This window comes from Protopterus annectens, chromosome 15.part0, assembly GCF_019279795.1.
Source record: "Protopterus annectens isolate FY-2018-M chromosome 15.part0, PAN1.0, whole genome shotgun sequence".
In the NCBI taxonomy this organism is placed as follows: domain Eukaryota; kingdom Metazoa; phylum Chordata; order Ceratodontiformes; family Protopteridae; genus Protopterus; species Protopterus annectens.
Window position 1 is genome coordinate 136,238,549 of NC_056749.1, and position 20,310 is coordinate 136,258,858.

The following is a 20,310-nucleotide window of genomic DNA, read 5'->3' on the forward strand; positions in this document are numbered from 1 at the left end:
AGCCAATTCCCAGCTAATCCCCACCCTACTCTATTAATCCCCCATGTCTACCAACCTTAGACAGACCTACACAAGCTGGATGCTTGTTGCAACAAAAATGCTAAATTTGCCACTGGAACCTCCTACTGTAGCCATCATTGCATCTCCCTTAAAGAACTAAACTGGCTTGAACTCCCACAACTCCTTCGCTTTAATCAACTCTCCCTCGCTCATAACCTTAACCACCCCATAACATCCCTTCCCATCAAACCCTGTCACTCCACTAGGCCCCTAAGATCAAGCAGCAAAAATCGACTCACTGTTGTCAAACTCAAAAACTCAGCAGGAGAAGCCATATTTTCATGTACCAGATCTAAACTTTGGAGGAATCTTCCACCCTCTATAACTACTCTACCTTACAGCAGCCTTTTCAAGACTGCTCTCAAATTCCACTTAAATTTGCACTGGCTTTGTCGTTCTAATCAAGACTAATACCCCCACCTTTATCCCCCCATTTGCACTGGCTTTGTCGTTGTTCTAATCAAGACTAATACCCCCACCTTTACCCCCCCACACACACACAGACTGTTAACCCAACTATACTACTGGCACTGCTAACCACCGAATTGGCTAGTTGCCTTTACATACTTTAAAATCTTGTCTGACAACTTTGTTACTAATTCCACTTGCAACATTTACTATATGTACTGTTGATAATATCTTATTGTATTAAAGCCAACAACCTGTAATGTTTACTATTGCTGCAACTTTGTATCTCTATCATGTACATGGAGCTTTTCTCCCAGGGCATCCGCTGAAAAAGGACCTGCGTCCAGTTGGAATTTCCTGGTAAACAAATGTAAATAAATAAATGTCTTGTATAATAGGTGGGAATAATGACTTCTTACCATAATGGGGACTCTTTCCATGTTGTCTTAAAATGTTAATGGTCTTATAGGTGTAGACAAAGAATAAGTTGTTGTGTCTTTCGGCTTTTCCCGGTTAGGGGTTGCCACAGCGGAACTCCGGTCCGCTAATGGTTGGCAGTAGATTTTTATGTGCCTAGTTGCCAGCTCTGACGCACAGCCTTCAACGAAGGTACGCCCATTCACGCATGTCTCCACACAGAAGATGCTCTAGCTGAGAATCTAACAGGACAACATCTTACTGTGAGGCGACCGCTATCGCAGCGCCACCACCGCAGCCTACTGTAGACAAAGAATAAGTACTTAATTAAGAAATTCAAAGTACAAGTAGCAATTCTACAGGAGACTCGTTTGGAAAGCACTGAACATATGCATTTGATAAGGAAAGGGTTTTAGGAAGGATATTCTGCAGAATGTCAGTGAGAATAGAAAACATGATTATTTATATTAATTGCCAGAGGAGCTCTAGTAGTGGTGAAAAGGCGACAAATTGATAATGGCAGATTTGTAGTTGTAAGGGGCTACTGGCAAAAGATGAAGATTAACCTGGCAAGTATTTATATTCCACGTAAAACTGCTATTTTGCAGCTTAAAATTTGGAAGAAATCAGCTTTCAGCAGGAAATTTTACTTGTAGGTGGGGGTCTGGAATTTTATATGTAGTATTGAGGATATATCTGAGGCACCTAGAAAAAAATATAACAATATAGGATGGATTTCTGAAGAAACTTAAGACATTTGGCATGAAAGATGTGAATTCAGTAACTCTGAAAGAATTTGCATATTCCCCAGGGCACAGTAAATGGACTAGACTTGACAAATTATATTTCATAGGAACATGTCCATTTAATTAAGAACTTTGATACACATCCATTAACTATTTCAGGTCATGTACCAGATACTAGCAAGATAAAAATGCAAGTTAATGAAGTACAAATGAGACTGGTGTCCCCCTCCTACCTGTTAGAGGAATTTAAGAAGAGTAGTGAAATAGTCTGGCAGTTATTACTGAATATATAATGTACTCCAGAAGTTATAGCTACTGAATGGTGTAAAAATTAAAGTGGAGACTAAAAATACCATCAAAATAAAAGAAAGAGCTGGTTAAGAAGTAATATGGATTATTCAGTGGGGCTGACAACTGTTAGTGCTATAAAATAAGGGGAATTTCACAGAACAAGAGGCTCAGCTGCAGAGTGTTAAACATCAAATAAGGGAGTATCTGGATAATATTCATGAGTTTAGAAAGACTGCTGTGAAGCAACTGTTTTTGATAACTCCAGAGTACAAAAACTTATCCGGCAACAACATAGACAAAGTATAAATGGTTATTGCCGAACGTAGGGACCCTATAACAATAAACAGGTGTCCTGTAGAGATGATATTGATATTTCAGTAATTTTATGAAAATTTTGTATAAAGCAGAGAAATGGAGAAGTCAAGAAAAAGCAGAAATGGAAATATTTATGGAAGGCTTAAATATGCAAAGATTTGAGACTGAGGAAACTCAACTAACAGCTGAGATAGGAAAAGATGAGATACAAATGATGTATAACCAATTTACAGGAAAGTCTGCAAGAATTGAGGACATTCCAGTGGAAGTTAGAAGGGAATAAAGGGATAAAGGTCTGGAAGGCTTTGTTAACCGTATTTTAAAAGGAGGGGAGGCCCAACTTCCTGGAAAGCTGTGGTGGCTGTAATGCCTAAAGACAGTAAAGAGCTTTCTGATCCAACTTCATATAGGCCCATCTCAGTTCTACGTTGTGATTGTAAAGTGTTTCTGTAATGGCTAAGAGTGGCAAAGGTGATACTAAAATGAATGGATATGATGCCAAAATTTAATAGATATGGACCAATGTGGTTTTGTGGAGGGGAAGCAAACATTTGACAGCATTAATTGAGCAGTGATCCAGTGGGAAACCAACTGTAAGAAAATATTGCAGTTGGTGGGTTTTGTTGCAGAGAAAGCATTCAACAGAGTAAACTGGGATTTTCAGTAGGGCAATGGAATCATTTGCTTTTCCTGTTACAGTAATAAATGTAATCTAGAAGGATATATGAGGGATCTGAGTCAAAAATTAAAGTGGGAGGGTTTCTCTCTCAAAAGTTGTCAGAACAGAGGAACCAGGCAGGGTTGTTCTTTCCATTTGCATGATATTTAGAGCCATTGACAAAGAAAATAAGGGACTTAGAAATTTAAGGATATAATTGGTGTGGTGTTCATGAAACGTTGTTGCAGATATTTTGTACCTGATGGAACCAAAAAAAAGAGCATCCCACTGTTGTGGAATATTCTGAGAGAGTTCAGAGTTTTTTTGGCATATAAAATTACTGAAGATAAAACGGAGGCTATAGCTATAAACTAAAAACCCCACATGATTAGGTACAGCAATACCCATGTTTATGGTGGCAAAATGGAAGTAAGTATTTAGAAGTAGGGATTAAAAAATATTCAGTTTTGGCAGCTAACTATGTGGGGAGACTAAAAAGATGATAAAACTGAGAAACCGGAAGCTTTTGCCTATGGATATGAATAGCAAGGTAAAGGACTAAAACTTTTTATACATGGGTCAGGCATATTTTTATCAACCAGAGGAGAAGACGTAGATAGTAATAAAAAGTTAAACAATTTTATTTGGGAGGGGAAAAGGCCAGGAATCAAGAGGGATAAGTTGATCCTCAGTAGGACAAGGAGGATTATGATCATCTGTTATGAAGATCTATTTTAGAGCTAGACAGTTAAGGCTGTTATACATAACACAAACAGAAGGCTACAGTTCAAAGTGGAAAGGGATGGTGATGAAGCATGTGGGTAATTCAAGAAGTGATAAAGAATGTGATTTTGGACACAGATCCTTGAGGAGAATAAAGGAGTCGTACAGAATATTATGTTCATAAAATAGAGTAAAGTATTCTAAGAGCTAAGCCAATATGGAAATGGAGGAAGGAGATTCTAGCGATGGAGTACTGCAGTTAGGGGTACAGAGAATAGACAAGTGGGCTGGAATGTACTGATAAAGGAACGAAGGTGTTGAACAGAGGAAAAGGTAACAATGATAAGAGGCCAAGAAGACATTTGGTTTACAAGCCAATGATCATCTTTCCCGTCAGGAATTCATATCCGATTCAGACCAAGAGAAAGGGATAGGAGGATCCTAGGAGGATCCTAAGTGAAAGACTAAACATGTTGAGTTTTTCATTTATTCTAGACAAAAAGCTGCTGTTAAAAAAGGGATAATTAGTAAGACACATAAAATATTGTAGGTGGATTGGACACTTTAAATTGGCCCTAGGTATGTGTGTGTGTGCGTGTACCTTCTGTGGAAGGTTGGACGCCGGGCTGGCAACTCAACACTGTAAAACTCTACTGCCAGTCATGAGCGGACAGATCCGCTGTGGCGACCCCTAACCGGGAAAAATCCGCAAGAAGAACTATAGGAATCGGTCAGAAGGTCAAAAGATTGGGAAGAGAGTTTAGATATGTAATTCACAAACAAACAATAGGAGGACATGTGTATGGCTCCCAAATATGTAGCAGTCTAGAAGATTTAGGATTTTTGCCTGAAAGTGTTTCCATAGATAATTTCATACTCCAAGCAGACTTCACAAAGAAAATTTCTTCCGGTAGATTGCAAATGTTTGAGGTGTGATGCGGAAGAGGGAAGTAACTGGGAACATAATGTTTTGGGGGTATGAGTTTGGCAGACTAAAAATTCTCTAGAGTACTTTGTCAGGAATACTGAACAAGCAAATGTGTATAACTTAGGAAATTATTTTTTTTAAGCTGGGATACGGGATCTGAATTGCCTAGACATAGTAAGTTCTTAGGTTTAATTCTGGTGGCTGCCAAAAAACTAATTAGAAAATGGAAATCAAAATATAAACCAGCCGTAGTTGAAATAGTGAATATTGTAACAAAGATAAAAGAACGGGAAGTGGAATGTTTAGAAAAGGATAGGGGTAAATTAAATTGAAAAAAAATTGTGGGAACAATACTTTCAGAAAAATGTTTGAGGAGAAAAGAGGTTTAAGAGAAGGCAAGAATTGAATAATTTATGTAATTTGGCTAGATTATAGGATACATGTAATATGTAATGTAAAATGTTTGTAAATGTGAACTTGTTAAAATGGGTTGATTGCTTTTATACTTTTATATAAACATGTTTGCGAGGGTTTGTTCTTTTAACTGGACCTGCTCAGAGTTTGTAGGCAGAGATCTGGACTGCATCTGAACTGAATTCCAAGGCATCCACTGCAAACAACTGAAATAAGTATATTTAAAGGCCTGTATTGCACTTAAACTATATTTATTTGAATTGCTGCTTCAGTTTTGCTGATTGTATCTGCATTTTTTTCCCTGCATTTTGAAATTCTGTATCACTGCCTTATATAGCATAGGCTAGATTTCAGACTTGCTGAATCCCTGCTGTTTGGTATCACTGTGCTCTAAACTAGCCATCTTATATTAAGATGTTTTCCTGCACCCTTATGGCAGAAGTGTTCTCAGGTTCCATCTGAGTTTGGTATTGCTAGAGAGACTCAGTTTGGGGCTTTTCCACTGGTGATTTGTCTTAAAACGGTTGAATTTCACCTGTACTTAAGCCTTGCATTTGTGTGTAGCTACGCATCACATAGCGGGGGTTAGCACTGCCCTGTGTAGATGCAAATGCCTGGAAACTTAAATTTTCTCTAGACATCTGTCAGTAGAACCCTCCCAAGTCCCTTGTTGCTCTGCAGGCAGCTCACCTGCACACTGAGCAGCATCACCGCAGCTCTTCACCCTAAACTGTCAACGGAATAAGCCCCTGTGTTCATACATCATAAACTGATCTAACTTGCCATTATGAATGGTCACTTTCCCCACCATTTCTCCGGCCAGTCTGACTTGGGCATCCTGAGGCAATGTAGTAATTGCCTCATGTAAACTGATAACCACTTAGTCCTGAAACAAATACCTTATGTGAGAGATGTACTTACACTATAAATTTGTAAACAAAATACAAGACCTTAAACAGATTGCCAGTTTAGGCGGTTCACCTCTCACACAAGTTCAGGACATAACACACACACCCACATCCATGGAGGTACTCACTAGAAGCCTACCAAAAGATTAGAGACCTAAGCACAAATTATCTGAACACACCTCAACATGTACAGAAACCACCGCACATAACACACACCAGTGTCTCACCAAATAAGTCCCTAGGGCAAAACACCTCAAAATCTAATGTCTTGGTCATAGGAGACTCCATAGTGAGAAACAGATGTCCCTCCAGCCAGACTTGAGAAGAAGGTCATGGTTGGCTGTCAGGTGCTATGATCAGCGAGGTCACCCATGCACTCGGATCACTCACCAGCAAATACTGTTATGACCGTCGTAGTCCATGTTGGGGTGAATGCCTTGATGTCCCTCCCTGAACTATATGAAGAGACATGACAAAACTCGCAGATTGTGTCTCAGACAGGTACAACCCTAGCCCTAAGCAACATTCTACCTTCACCCAGGATGATGCCACAATATAAACAAAAAATGATTGACTTAATTGGCTTAGCTTCTAGTGTCATTCCAGGGGGATCCAGTAACCTAGCAGAAGGTATAAGCAACTGCACACAGATATGACTAAAATAACCAAAACACTGAGGGAGTACATAAACTCAAACAATAAGACTGGAAAAAATGTTAGAAGCTTTAAACAGATATTCAGATAAGGTGATAAAACTGCAAAACTCGGACACTAAAATGAACAAAAGGCTGGCTAAATACAAGACTGCACAAGAAGAGCTGTTTAAAAAAAAAAATAGAATTAGAGGACAGGGCACTTGGGAAAAACCTGAGTTTTTGCTGTAGCCGAGAAGCTGAAGAAACAAACCGTATTACTTTTAGGAAGACGCACACAAGCAACTGGACTGGTATTTCACAACAGGAATTGTTAATTGAAAGGTCACATCACATGTATGCTCCAAACCTTGCTGAGAAAACCTAGACCTTTAATAGTAAAGATGCACTCCTACCAGCAGGATGAGTTGATTCTGAAGCAACTGTGGCAGAAGGACAAATTACTAAATGTTGGAGACATTGTACACCAGGCAGAAGAGGAATAAATGCATCCCATTATTCATTAAATGTTGAGAAGCAGTAGTGAGATTCAACCCGGCTATCTTCAAAATATTTTTCCATAGAGGAACAAAATCATTTTTTGAAGTACATGCTAAGGAAGAAATACAAACGTTTGTCCAACAAAAGGTGAGAGCTGTAAAATGGAATGAGATTCTGCTTCTGGTAATAAAGACCACAGAGAGACCGTGCCAGTGAAACCTTTTCCAATGTCTAAATGAAAAATGCTTGAGGGGGGAAAAGCACAACAGTTGACTCGAAGAATCAAGAGTACTTCAGATGAAGCAGAGACAGGGTTTGGGAGAAGGACATGAACAGGAATATAACAAGAAAATCTGGAAATGTTGGACTTTCTTGAACTTTATTAAATGTGTAGCGGACATGCCCTAGTTCATGTCACTAATGTTAAAAAAAATACTCGAGAGGGGAAGAGGAGGAAGAAAGTTAACTGTAAGTAAACATTTTTTTTCATAATAGTACTATTTAAATGGTGTAAGAGTTTCTTTGCATGTTGTAAAGTGAGTTTGTCAGTGAAGTGCAATGGGGGTACTAATATAAGTAAATGGTCTTTTTTGTTTTTTCTTTCTCCCTTTGTCTCCTTGCTCAGTTTTCAGAAATGCAGGCACTGCAATGTAAAAAAAAGTCTGGTTAAAAGTGCATGACAAAAGGAAAATTAGTGTGCTTTTTCTCATTCTTGCATAAGGGAATGACTGGTTAAGGCCATTAGCTTAATCTAGTTACAAGTTTTAATAGAAAGGAAGTAATTGAAAAAGAATATTGAGTATAAAAATACTTTTTTTACTAGTAAACAGTTTTGTCTGGTTCTCCCGTCTCTAGCAGACAGTCTGATCAGGAGAAATGGTGTGGGGAAAATGTTTTCTGAAAGCATTCGTGTTTTCCCAGCTGAGAGCTATGCAGATAAGACAAAACCAGACAGGACCTAATAGAATCACAGGCTATGCCATGCATCTTAGCATGGGTAACCTTTCTCTTAGGTTAGCTCGAGTCTTTGTGTGTGGCTGTCAGTTTGGAAAATTTGTTCCTATTTAGCAGGGTAAAACTTCAATATCTGAATAGGACATAGTTTTGTGTGTTAAGTTAATAGGTTTTAAGGTGGTATTGTGGGTGCATTTTTGTTTGAGTATTTTCAATAAAACAAAACGTTCTGTAAGATGTGACAGGCTCAAATGGGGATGAAAAGAAAGAACTGTATAAAAGATGAACCTGCTAAACAGTGTGCATGTAATACAAAAGTTGAAACTAGACATTTTAAGAAGGGAGCTATTATACATAAAAGGGAATAATCTCGCAAGAATATGATGCTTTCTATAATGTCTTTAAACGTTAATGGTTTCACAGATATAAAAGAGAGAGTAGAGAACTATTAACAAATGTAGAGTGCAAATGCTACAGGAGACGAGCTTGGAAAGAATTGAACATGTGGATTTGAAAAAAGAAAGGTTTTCAGGATGGTTATTCAGTGAAATACCTGGGGCAAAGGAAGAGGAGAGTATTTGTATTAATTGCAAGAGGAGCTCCAGTAATAGAAGATAAGGGCAGTAATGGTAGATCTATAGTACTGAGGGGCTACTGGCAAGGGAGGAGGATTAAACTGGCATGTATTTATATTCCACCGAAAAATGCTATAATGGAGCTTAAGAAAATTCTGGGAGAAGTAATCGGATTTCAGTAAGGAATATTACTTACAGGTGGGGACTGGAATTTGCTTAGCAACCATGAAGATGTTTGGGGGGCAGAGGGGAAAATGAAACATAGGAAGATATATTTTTTAAAGACACTTATGAAAATATTTGGCATGGAAGATGTGATTTCAGTAGTAGGAGTTGAGTGAATTTACATATTCCCAAGATACAAAAACTTGGCTAAGCTAGACAGAATTTACATTTCACAGGAACAGGTGAGTTAATTGAAGGTCTTTATACATACCCAATAACTGTTTCAGATCATGTACCAATAATTAAAATAAAAACACAGGGTAATGAAATAAAAATGGGACATGGGTGCTTTCCCACCTGTCTGTTGAAAAGAGAGGAATTTAAGGAACGGGTATTGGAAATTATTCTTGAGCTATTGGAGAAAATAAAATTTTCTTCTGAAAATGTAGCTAGGGAGTGAGGTAAAATTCAAGTGGTGTTTAAAAATAGGGTGGAAATAAAAAGGGAGATATGTTTAAGGAGCAACAAGAATTATTTAGAGGGACTGACAATGTTTAAATATTGCAAAATGGGGGGAATTTCTCAGAACAAGAGGAGGAGCAACTGCAGAATGCTAAACAGAAAATAAGGGATTCCCTCAATTTGCATGAGTTTAGTAACAATGCTGTTAAACTGTCTTTCCATAATAACTCTAGAGCACAAACTTTTAGCATGATGACTCGGGCAACAAAGTATAAAGGGTGGTCACCAAGCTTAGGGAGCCTATAACAATGAAGATAACGAGGGATCCTGTGGAAATATTAAAAATAATTTGGAAACTGTATTAATCTGTATAAAGCAGAGAAGTGTGGAAATCAAGAAAAGGTACAAATGGAAGTGTGTATAGAAGAATTAGATGCGCCAAGGTTGGAGGTAGAGGAGGCTCCATTACTAACAAAATAGGAGACGAGATAAAAATGGTAATGCATAACCAGTCCCCAGGAATAGATGGTATTCCTTTGGAAGCTTTGAAGCTAGGAGAGAAGAAACTGATAAAGATCTGGAAGGTTTTAACAATATTTTGAGAAGTATCCACATCCTGGAAGAAGGTGGTGGTAACTGCAATACCTAAAAGAGTCAAGATCCACCATCCAAAACATCTTTATTAAATTATCATGTATGACGTGGGCAACCTTACATTTATATAAGTGAAAATGAACTATATCAACACAATCTCACTTGCAAACATTATACATTATAAACCACGTCAACGCACTGCAAAAATTATACATCGCTTAAAATATATCCAGTCATTCAGTCCGCCATTACATAGCTCATTCAGTTCCTGCCTTCTTTTAAACCTTGCTCCTCCTCTGCATGTATTTTTCCACAATTATCATTTTTTTCCTATGTAATTTGCTCTTACCGTTTTCTAAAGATCTTAGTTAGTTTTCTATCTGTTACTATATTCACTGCTTCTCATTTCTATTTTCTAGTAATTGCTTTTTTGGCAGCCACCATAATTAGACTCAGCATGGCACTAGTATGTCTAGGCAATTCTGATTCTGTGTCATAGCTCAAAAAAGTAATTTCCTTCATTACACTGATTTGCTCACCCAGCATCTCCAACAGAGCAGTCTGCAGGGAATGTTTAAAGTCTTACAACTCATTACACTCCCAGAAAATATGTTCCAAGTTACCTCTGTCTTCCCCATCACACTTCGCTGTCTACCTGAGGAAAAATTCTTTGGAGTCTACTTGGGGTATAAAAATACTTATGTGTAAGCACTTCCAAGCAAAGATGCTAAATCTTCTAGACTTATTTGCATGTGTGGGAGATATACATATATCCCCCCATTGTTTCTTTGTGAATTGCTGTCTAATCTCTCTTCCAAATCCTTTCTAACCTTCTCTGATTCTTATAGTTATGCAATATTTTACATGCTGTACTAGTTATACTAAAAATTCTATTGTTCTAGATTCTACCAAAAACTGTACGAGTGCTGGTCTTTAATTTAGGACCCCCTATTTATTTATTTTTGCCTGTACTCTGATGTCAGTCCTTGATGGGGATTAAGTTCTTGCCGTCTTCCATTCTATTACCTTCCTCTCTCTAGTTATTTGCTCCCAATACCTTTGTTCCTTTGCCAGTTTTCTCCAATAAATTCCAGCCCCCTTTTGCCTGTTGTCCATATCCCTAATTGCAGTCATCCCTATCTGCAGAATCTCCTTTCTCCATTGCTTTGTTGGCTTAGATCTTGGACTACTTTCTGCTATTTCATGAATCTACTATTCTGTATGATTTTTTTGTTATTCTCTTTAAAGGTCTGCCTCTGGCAGCATTCCAGTTGTTGGTTATGTCTGGTTAGGTACGTTCCAAAGGGGGGTACTGTACTCAGTGAAAGGTCTGAGTGCTGAATACAACAGAGCAATGGCTTCCTTGGACCTAGATGCCATACCTTTGTTTATAAGTTGTACAAGGTCACCTCTTGAGGGTATGTTTAATATGAATGTTACCATGGTGGCTGACTTCCCAAGGGATGCTATTACGTATTTCTTGGCCTTTACTTTTTTCATAGATCTGACACCAATTTGTGTCAGTGGGAGAGTCTATGGTTGCTTCTAATTTGCAATCATCTGCAAATTTGGTCAGCCAGAGACCCTTGAATACAGGCCTCTACTTCAGAGAAGTAGATTCAAAAAAGGAGCAGTCCTAGGACCAATCCCCGAGAGACTCTGGTGGTAACTGTCCTCTTTTTAGAAGTAGATTCCCCGATTCTAGCTTCTTGGGAGTCCTGTCTGTGAGCCAGCTGACTATCACCAGCTGACATAAGGGTTTATACCCAACTTATTGAGGTAATCAATGCCCTAGTGAGGTATTGTCAAATGCCTTGGGCCAGGTCCAGGTAGACAGTGTGAATCATTTTGCTGTCATCAGTTGCTTTAATGATGACCTTAAAGAAGTCCACCAAGTTGAGTAGGCATGAGCTGCCCTTGACAAAATTAAACTAGTTTGCATCCAGCGTCTGGAGGCTTCTTGTGTTATTGATCATTTTCCTGATAATTATTTCCATGGCTTTGCATATGAAGTCTATTTGGAGGCTACGGTTAAATGATTCCATGCTATTCAGGAAGGCAGCTTAGGATGTTATGGGCCCATCTGTGCAATGTTGTTGGTCTTGGAGAGAGCATTGAGGACTTGTTCCCTAATGATAGTAGAGGAAGTTATATTTGATGGTGTTTTTAAGGGAAGGTAGGTAGGGAGAGAAAAGGGTGAAGTTTGAGCTGAATTTTTCTTCCAGTAGGTTTGTTGCATCTTCTAGCTCAATACAGCTGGCTCCGTTAACAATGGGTACTGCACACGATTTTGTATTACTTTTGAGGTTGGCTTAATGTCTTGTCCTTACCCTACCCTCAAATTTGGTTTTAGTAGACGTTTTGTCCTCTGAGTTTAGTTTGAGAGTGCTTTTTTTACTGCTGGATATTACAGCTAGTTTTTGCCATGATTCTATCAAGGTTACTTGTTTTTTTGAGTTGGGTATGTGCTTACTCCAGGTGGGTACAGTTGCATTTGTGCAGTTAATATCCTTGTATAGGGCTTCTGTGGACAGTTTGATTTAGGTAGCAGTGTTCTCAGGGTTTCGAGGAGGCCTGAAATTTTGCCAGCTTATCACTTAATAGTAGGAAGTTAACCTTAGAGTAGTTCCTGGGCATTTCAGTGTTAGCTGAGGTTACGGGTTTTAATTTTATTTCAGAGGAGGCTGCTTTGTAGCCTGACATCACCAGAGAAGACTTTACACTAGATGATGTGCAGCTCTGTCCCATATTAGTGAGGACCAGATGCAGTATGTTTGCATCCCTGCTCAGAGTATAGATAATTTTGTCCATTGAGTGTGTTTACCAAATCCAGAAATCTCCATGCCTGCATGTTTGGTATCTTGTATGACTCTGTTAGTAATGGGGGTAATTAGTCGCCATGGCTGTGGTATGGGGTTGGATGGTGAGTATTTCCAGTAAGCTTAAATGTGTTATGGGTTTCCTGGGTCGTAGAGGGGGACCTGTAGTTGGCAAGGAAGTGGTATGGGATTTCACCTGTGGCAATTTGAACTTGGAGAAGCTTGTGCATTATCATGTTTGAACAGCCCTCAGGTTTATTTATTTTTGATGTATATCAAGGCACCTCCACCCTTAGTCTGTGCCTATGTAGTAGCTGGTCTTACTGTGTGGAAAGATGAGAAGAGGTTTTGTAGGGGGTGGAGTTTCTTGTTTAGACTCCTAGCATTGAGCAGTAACACCTTTTAGATTTTCTTGGTTTTGATTTTCTATGTTGGACATATTTTCAGTTTGGCATTGTCCTTCCCAAAAATGCCTTTTTCAGGCAACGTTTTATATTCAAAAACTGCAAGGGGGGGCAGACCATCCCTGGCAAAGTAGTGTGGTCTGTTGACATGCTGACAAATATTGCATTCCCTTAGAATGATGCCCAGAAACAGTTCTCAGTCTATCATTTTCTGTTTGTACTGTTCATCCTCAAAGAAGGTAGAATGCTGCTTAATGCAATGCTATGCCCATACCAGCCTGGGACACGCATTCTGAGAATTCCAGGATGACTCTTAATGTAGTCTAGGGGAGGTATGTTTCAGGTAATTTTACACCCAGATAAACAATGACTGTGTTTTACTGGTACTTGTGGTCCAATGGCATGAGTGCATGTATAATATTGTGGATCCTGGCCCCTGATAAGCTTCTGACCATGACTTTTTTCCTTACTCAGCCTGGTGAAAGGTACATCAATGGAGACTCCTTTGAGACACAATGACCGGAATGTTTAGTTGTATGATGGCTTGTCTTAAGGGCAGAGGCTGTGAGATGTGGTTATAGGTGTTGATGGGTGTGGTTGTTTGAAAGAGAGCATTTGGAGTTGCTGAGGGCATTTGTTGTGTGGTACATCTAGGAGGCCTTTGAGGTTTAGGAAGATTACGCTCAATTGCCTCAGCATATGTGGGTCTATGTCTGTGTTATGCTGTGAATGGGGGTGTGTGGCATGTGTACTACTGACAAATTGACATTAGGTGTGCTTTTGCGTGACAGCTTTGCCTTCATTGACAATGGCCATCAATATTATAATGGGGTTCGTCTCCCACCACTGGTACCAACTCATACATAAAATGTAATTGGCCCTAAGGGCTACCCATTACATGTTACTGTTATTTCAGGTAATAGTTTAGGCCTACAGTATCTAATCTCCACACTGCATAACATCTGATCAGAGTTGGTCAGTGGATCCCCAGGATTTCGCTCACCTCCGATAAAGTCCATTACCTTTAAGCATAACCTTGCTAAATGTTACTGAAGCTTGATAGGAATTGTTTTGCAGACACATGCAGACTTGTATAGTGTTCAAGAATGTGATGAAATGCCGTTTCTGCAGCAGCTTCCTCTATCCCATGATTTAGGATACACACTGTCATCTGATTGTTCTTGCACTAAACCAACCTTTAGGTATACCAGTGGTACCAATAGCCAAGTAATACCATTTTGTTTTGGGCTGATACCCTTTTACCAGTAAACCATCAGTTTCATGCATTCAGAGTTAAATGATAAAATGGAAGTAAGCAATTTAAAACGTTTTTCCAAGTATGTTTACAACAGTGAAAGGCTTGAACCAAAAAAAATACAGCGTTCGGAGTAATTAATGGACAAAATGCGTATACATTTTAACTGATATATCTGCTTCTGCCTAAAGATGCTGTGCTGTCTGTAACATGAGCATTTAAGTCCAAAGTAGAAATATTGAGTCTTTACATAGCTTAGCTCTGTCCCAAGTGTATCCCCCTGTAGTAAAATTAACTGCGTTCCTCCCTTTGTAAGTATGGTGACATAAATGACTATACAACCATACACCTACAACCATACACCTACGTTCTAGCAGATGTCTGCCCAAGCAGTGAGTCAGGCCACCACTCTCCCCCAGGCTGGATCTGTCATTAGCCGCTCATTTCTTTCCACCCCAACCTGCCTCAAGCAACATCCATGGAGCCACGAAGCATAGTTTTTTTATGATGTTTGATTTCCATCCACTTTAATTTTCACATAATTTAATTTTTGGTTTATTGATGTGATCTAAATGGCAATTTTTTTCTCTCCTTTATTTAGGACTTGGCCCCATGTTTTTGCCAATATTTTCCCCTATTACAAGTTGAAGCAATACAGTATTTAGTTTGTGCATTTTGTTAGGTGAGTGGGAGGGGATTATTTTGTGGCAGTTGCCACCATGCAGTCGTTTCACTGCCACAATTAACAGTATATTTAATTCATTGCACAAAATGTCTTCAGTAAGCAGAGTATTTTATTGTTTCAGTCCTTGCACAGTCATCCTTTTGTCAGTGTTACTGATCCAGGTGTTCATTGAATATGTTGACATGTATTTTTTTTTTTTTTTTTTTTTCATACAGCCACTTTTTCCACAAGGCTTGCATTGATCCCTGGCTGCTGGAACACAGAACATGTCCAATGTGCAAATGCGACATTCTGAAAGCGCTTGGAATTGAGGTAAGTGGTCATTAGCTTATCAGTCTCTCTCCTGTATTATATGGGAGTATTGAGACTATGGCAAGAGGTAGTGTCTCTTGCCTAGATATCAGATTATATACTTATCTGAGTCAATGTTAAGACATGAAGCAGACATTTAGATCTTTAAGGCAAAGCAAAAGTGAGGGGGAAATAAATGAAACATAATTGTCTACCTTTCCAAAACAAGATATTCACTGGATAGTTCATGTTGATGACTGTTTTAAAAACACTCGCCTCAATTTTCCCATTCATGTTTGTTCTTTTGTGTAACAAGTATTTCCCTTTTAACTTAATATTATAGTCCTACTCAACCACTGATATTTTCTGTCCATTATTTTGCCATGTGGTCCAAGTGTGATTTTCTGTTTACATAATGAGTGTAGAGAAACACCCCCATTACACATTCTAAATCTTCCCACACAAGACGGGAGATCCCTTTACCATTGTCCCATATTTTTACTTGGTTGCTTTGTGATATGACAGGTTTGTAGGTCGTTAATAGGTGTGTGGTCTAAAATAGCTAATAAGGAGGCCTAGCCTAGTGTTCTCAATTACCCCAGAGCACTGTCTAGTTAAGTGACTTGCCTAGAGTAGCATAGTAGGCAGTTTGAGGCTGAGAGAATTCAACTCTGGACTGTAGGAAGCAGCTGATTAACAGCTCAAAGGAAGTAATACTAAGTAACAAATACCACGAATACACGATGCTCCTCCAAAAGTTTAATAAACAACAAGGCAGGATACTCCAAACACTGACCTAGGTTTCGTCCTGTGGACTTCTTCAGAGTGTGTGGAACCTGCTCAATATATATTACAACAATTACCCAATTAAAAACTAATTAAGGAATAAGAAACACACTGTTATGTACATAGTTAAAAAACACAATTAAAATCACTGTTAATTAACAGGAAGAAACTTAGTTAATAATTATTGTGCACACTGTAACTACTCTATATACACATATGTGCACAATACAATAAGTATGAATTATACCTACAATAATGCTACATATAAAATTAATTATTAAAAACAAACTATATTCCATATACACTTGTAATTATGAAATGATACATATAAAAATGAGTATGTAATAACTATGCCTTAGGTGTAAACAATAAATATTATAGTAAAAATTGTAGTGAAAATTATAGTTTAAGTTTATCCCATTATATTTTGTAGCCTTAAATAGGGTTTTATAGAAGTAAATTCATTTAGGCCCGGATAAAAATGGGCATTCAAAATCATCTGCCATTTTAACTCACATACATCAAGGTGAATTTTTTGAAGGACATAAATTTTGTCAAAACAGGTGTTGCGATGGGGGCAGCTTGTGCCCCCATATATGCCAATTACATCATGGCATATTGGGAGAAGAATTTTGTTTTTAATAGTGAATATATGTTGTATATCAAATTATATACTCGCTTTTTGGACTACATTTTTATTATTTGGCAGGGTGATAGTAAGATTTTAGAGTCATTTATTGCATATATCAACAATACAGTATGGTTTCTAAAATTTACTTATGAAATTAATAATGAAAATATTAGTTATTTGGATGTTAATTTAAGCTGTAATAAAGATAACAAGTATATTTCATCAAAAATTTTTAGAAAACCTACATTTTCAAATTCTTATTTGCATTATGACAGCTGGCACCCGCAATATCAGAAAAAATCTATTATAAAGGGACAATTAATTAGGGCAGCACGTATGGTCAGTGAGGAGGAAGACTTTCAAAAAGAAGTGGAGTTTATGATTAGTTTATTTAAAAATAGGGGATATCCCATATCCCTTTGTGAAGATGTAAGGAAGGAAATACAATCCAAGAGGGTTGGAGGATGTATTCAGCCTATACTTAGAAGTACACAGTCGATTTTTATTAAATTCCTATGATAAGAATAAGTATAACACACGTGATGAAAACATTCTGTTTGTACTTGCATTTAATGCAGACACGGATAATATTGTTCAAATTATAGATAAAAACTGGAGATCATTTATGAGGCTTAAGGATTTTCAAGGTTTTGCTAACCATAAGCCGAAGTTTGTATTTCGCAAGGATAGAGCTCTAAAACAGATCTTTGAGCGAGGAAATTCATCTGTTAACACCTACACAAGTACAAATATTAAGAAAGGTACTAGTAAATGTGGTATGTGTTCCACTTGTGCCTTTATATTGCCAACAAGTAGTAAAATTATAGTTAACACATACATCAAGATTAGGGGTAAATTTAATTGTTCTACAAATATTGTGTATCTTGCCAAATGCCAACAATGTATGGCATTTTATGTGGGCAAGACATGTAGAAAATTTAGGGATAGAATTAAAGAGCATTTATTAGACATTCAACATAAAAAGCCCACTAATGCTTTAGAAAGACATATTTTGAAATACAATGAGCATAATTTTTTCTTTTGTATAATAGAACAACTAGTTCAGGACCCACAAGGTAGACTAACAGAATTTCACCTTGATGTATGTGAGTTAAAATGGCAGATGATTTTGAATGCCCATTTTTATCCGGGCCTAAATGAATTTACTTCTATAAAACTCTATTTAAGGCTACAAAATATAATGGGATAAACTTATACTATAATTTTCACTACAATTTTTACTATAATATTTATTGTTTACACCTAAGGCATAGTTATTACATACACATTTTTATATGCATCATATTTCATAATTACAAGTGTATATGGAATATAGTTTGTTTTTAATAATTAATTTTATATGTAGCATTATTGTAGGTATAATTCATACTTATTGTATTGTGCACATGTGTATATAGAGTAGTTACAGTGTGCACAATAATTATTAACTAAGTTTCTTCCTGTTAATTAACAGTGATTTTAATTGTGTTTTTTAACTATGTACATAACAGTGTGTTTCTTATTCCTTAATTAGTTTTTAATTGGGTAATTGTTGTAATATATATTGAGCAGGTTCCACACACTCTGAAGAAGTCCACAGGACGAAACCTAGGTCAGTGTTTGGAGTATCCTGCCTTGTTGTTTATTAAACTTTTGGAGGAGCATCATGTATTTGTGGTATTTGTTACTGTTGGCTTGGTTCCTGGTTTGTTTTCAGTAATACTAAGTACTTCTTCATTGGAAGATCCAAACAAAAAAGCACGCACTTTCATGTAATTGTCAACACAGTCCAAAGGTGGTTTCCTCCTGGAGGATTACTTACAACATGTTTACATTTTTTCAAAGTACTCCACAAAATATTGATATTTCTGCAACTCCTTCATTCAGGACCACTGTCTTCACTACTCTCATTCCTCTTCAGTGAGAGGGATACCGTCTTTGGCTGGTAGCCCACAGCTCTCCTATTCACACACCACTTTGAACAATGTGTTTTCAGCTAAAACTCCTGTGGGAACCCTCTCAAAGTTATGTAGCATGAATTTGTCTACCGTGAGTTTTTTTTTACAGCATTTTGAAGTAATTGTATTTACGGTGTGCATAACACATCTGTTCACAAGAACTTTGCAATATTTCACATCAGTTTGGCATACTGTTTGACAAGAACTAACACACTTACAGTATATGTATTCATGTATACATTTTTTGTGCGTCTCTGGAGCAGTACAGTCAGTACAAACACTTCAGAGAATTCTCACAACTGAAAATGTGCCCAGTAGTTCACAAACGCAGTGTAAATCATTCAGTAGTAAATTTAATATACCAAGCCTCCTCCCTGTTTTTGTTGTAGCATTTCTCAGTTTACTTCTGAAACCAAAAAACTTCTAAGCCCATGCTTTAATCAGCAGTGTTAACCAAGTTCACTTTCTGCTCCCAACAGTCTCCATCAGTTCCAAGGTAAAATGTTTAACACCTGTAATCAGCAGAACTTCAAATCGCCTCTTCACATATCCATGTTTCATGTTTACAGGACAACTGAACAGAATCTTTATGAATCGGTCGCCAGTCCATTACTGATGACAAGTTTAGTGAAAAACGTAACACACCTGAGAATATTTTGTACTCTGAAGGGAATGTTAATTTACACTATTTTCCTATGAAAATATTCTTTCATTACTTTCAAAAACTGAAATATTTGCATAAGTGTATTTTTAGAAAAGTCCTGTTCAAACTGCACCATACAACTTCCCACGTAGATCTTTTGGCTGAATCTTTTTGCACCAGTGCCTACTAGCCATCAACCCTTCCCTTGATGAGATAAAGCACATTTATTCTTCAGCTCTATGGATTCCACCCAGAGTCAAGAAAAGAGCTGTTTTGCAGTATGGAGTGGTGGTTCAGGCAGCCATGAGGGTGCTGTGTGCTCTGGGTGGCAGCCTGGCAGTGAGAGCATTTCAAAATGGCTTAACTGCACCTCTGGCTCATAATGCCCTCCCCTTGCAAGTGTACGTTTCCCCACACATACTCTGAATGCTATTAGTGGCTTGGTGAACTTGATGCCAGCTTCTTGGTCATCTTTGTGCAGGTAGATCTGTCCCACCCATCTGCCTCCCAGGGCTATTAAGTACCTGAGCTGCTGCTAGTCAAACTCTGGTTACCTGGGCTGTAGTCATTGATTTATCCGCTTATGCCACTGGTGCTAGTGTACCTCCTTTTTACACCATTTTACAAGCAACCAAACTCCCCCCCATGGTTTTACTACATTTCTTTCAGCCAAAGACATCTGTCATGGTGTCGTAATTCCTAGTGGCTTCTTTGAAAATCCAGTCCACTACAGAGTCCACATGGTCCAAACCTTCCTTTATGCACGTCATTCCATTTAATCATTAATTATTTGTACTTGCCAGCTGTTCAGTATTGACCAATCTCACTGTCCATTTTAACTGCTTTTAATTTCTGTTGATCTCTTTTGTAGAGGTATAATGGAATCGTACTAGTTACACGACAATTCAAAATCCTTGTCTTGACTTCTGTTCTTCTGTGAAGTGTACATTAATTTGTTTGCTTGCATTCTTAATTCACACAAGTTTGATTGCATCTACAACATCCATAATCCAAATCTGGAGGGATACTTTCTCTCGCATTATTGTTCAGTCCGGACCTTGCACATACAGATAAATAAACTGCAACT

General features: G+C 37.9%; 1 protein-coding gene across 2 annotated transcripts in view; it reads left to right on the forward strand.

Moving 5' to 3' along the window:
- Positions 1–20,310, forward strand: part of RNF128 (ring finger protein 128) — a 1,151,289-nt gene that overhangs the window by 1,016,139 nt on the left and 114,840 nt on the right. For both annotated transcript variants that reach the window (XM_044057624.1, XM_044057623.1), the window contains exon 5: positions 15,130–15,226. In XM_044057624.1, the coding sequence (XP_043913559.1) occupies positions 15,130–15,226 (97 nt within the window). The remainder of the gene's footprint in view (positions 1–15,129; positions 15,227–20,310) is intronic.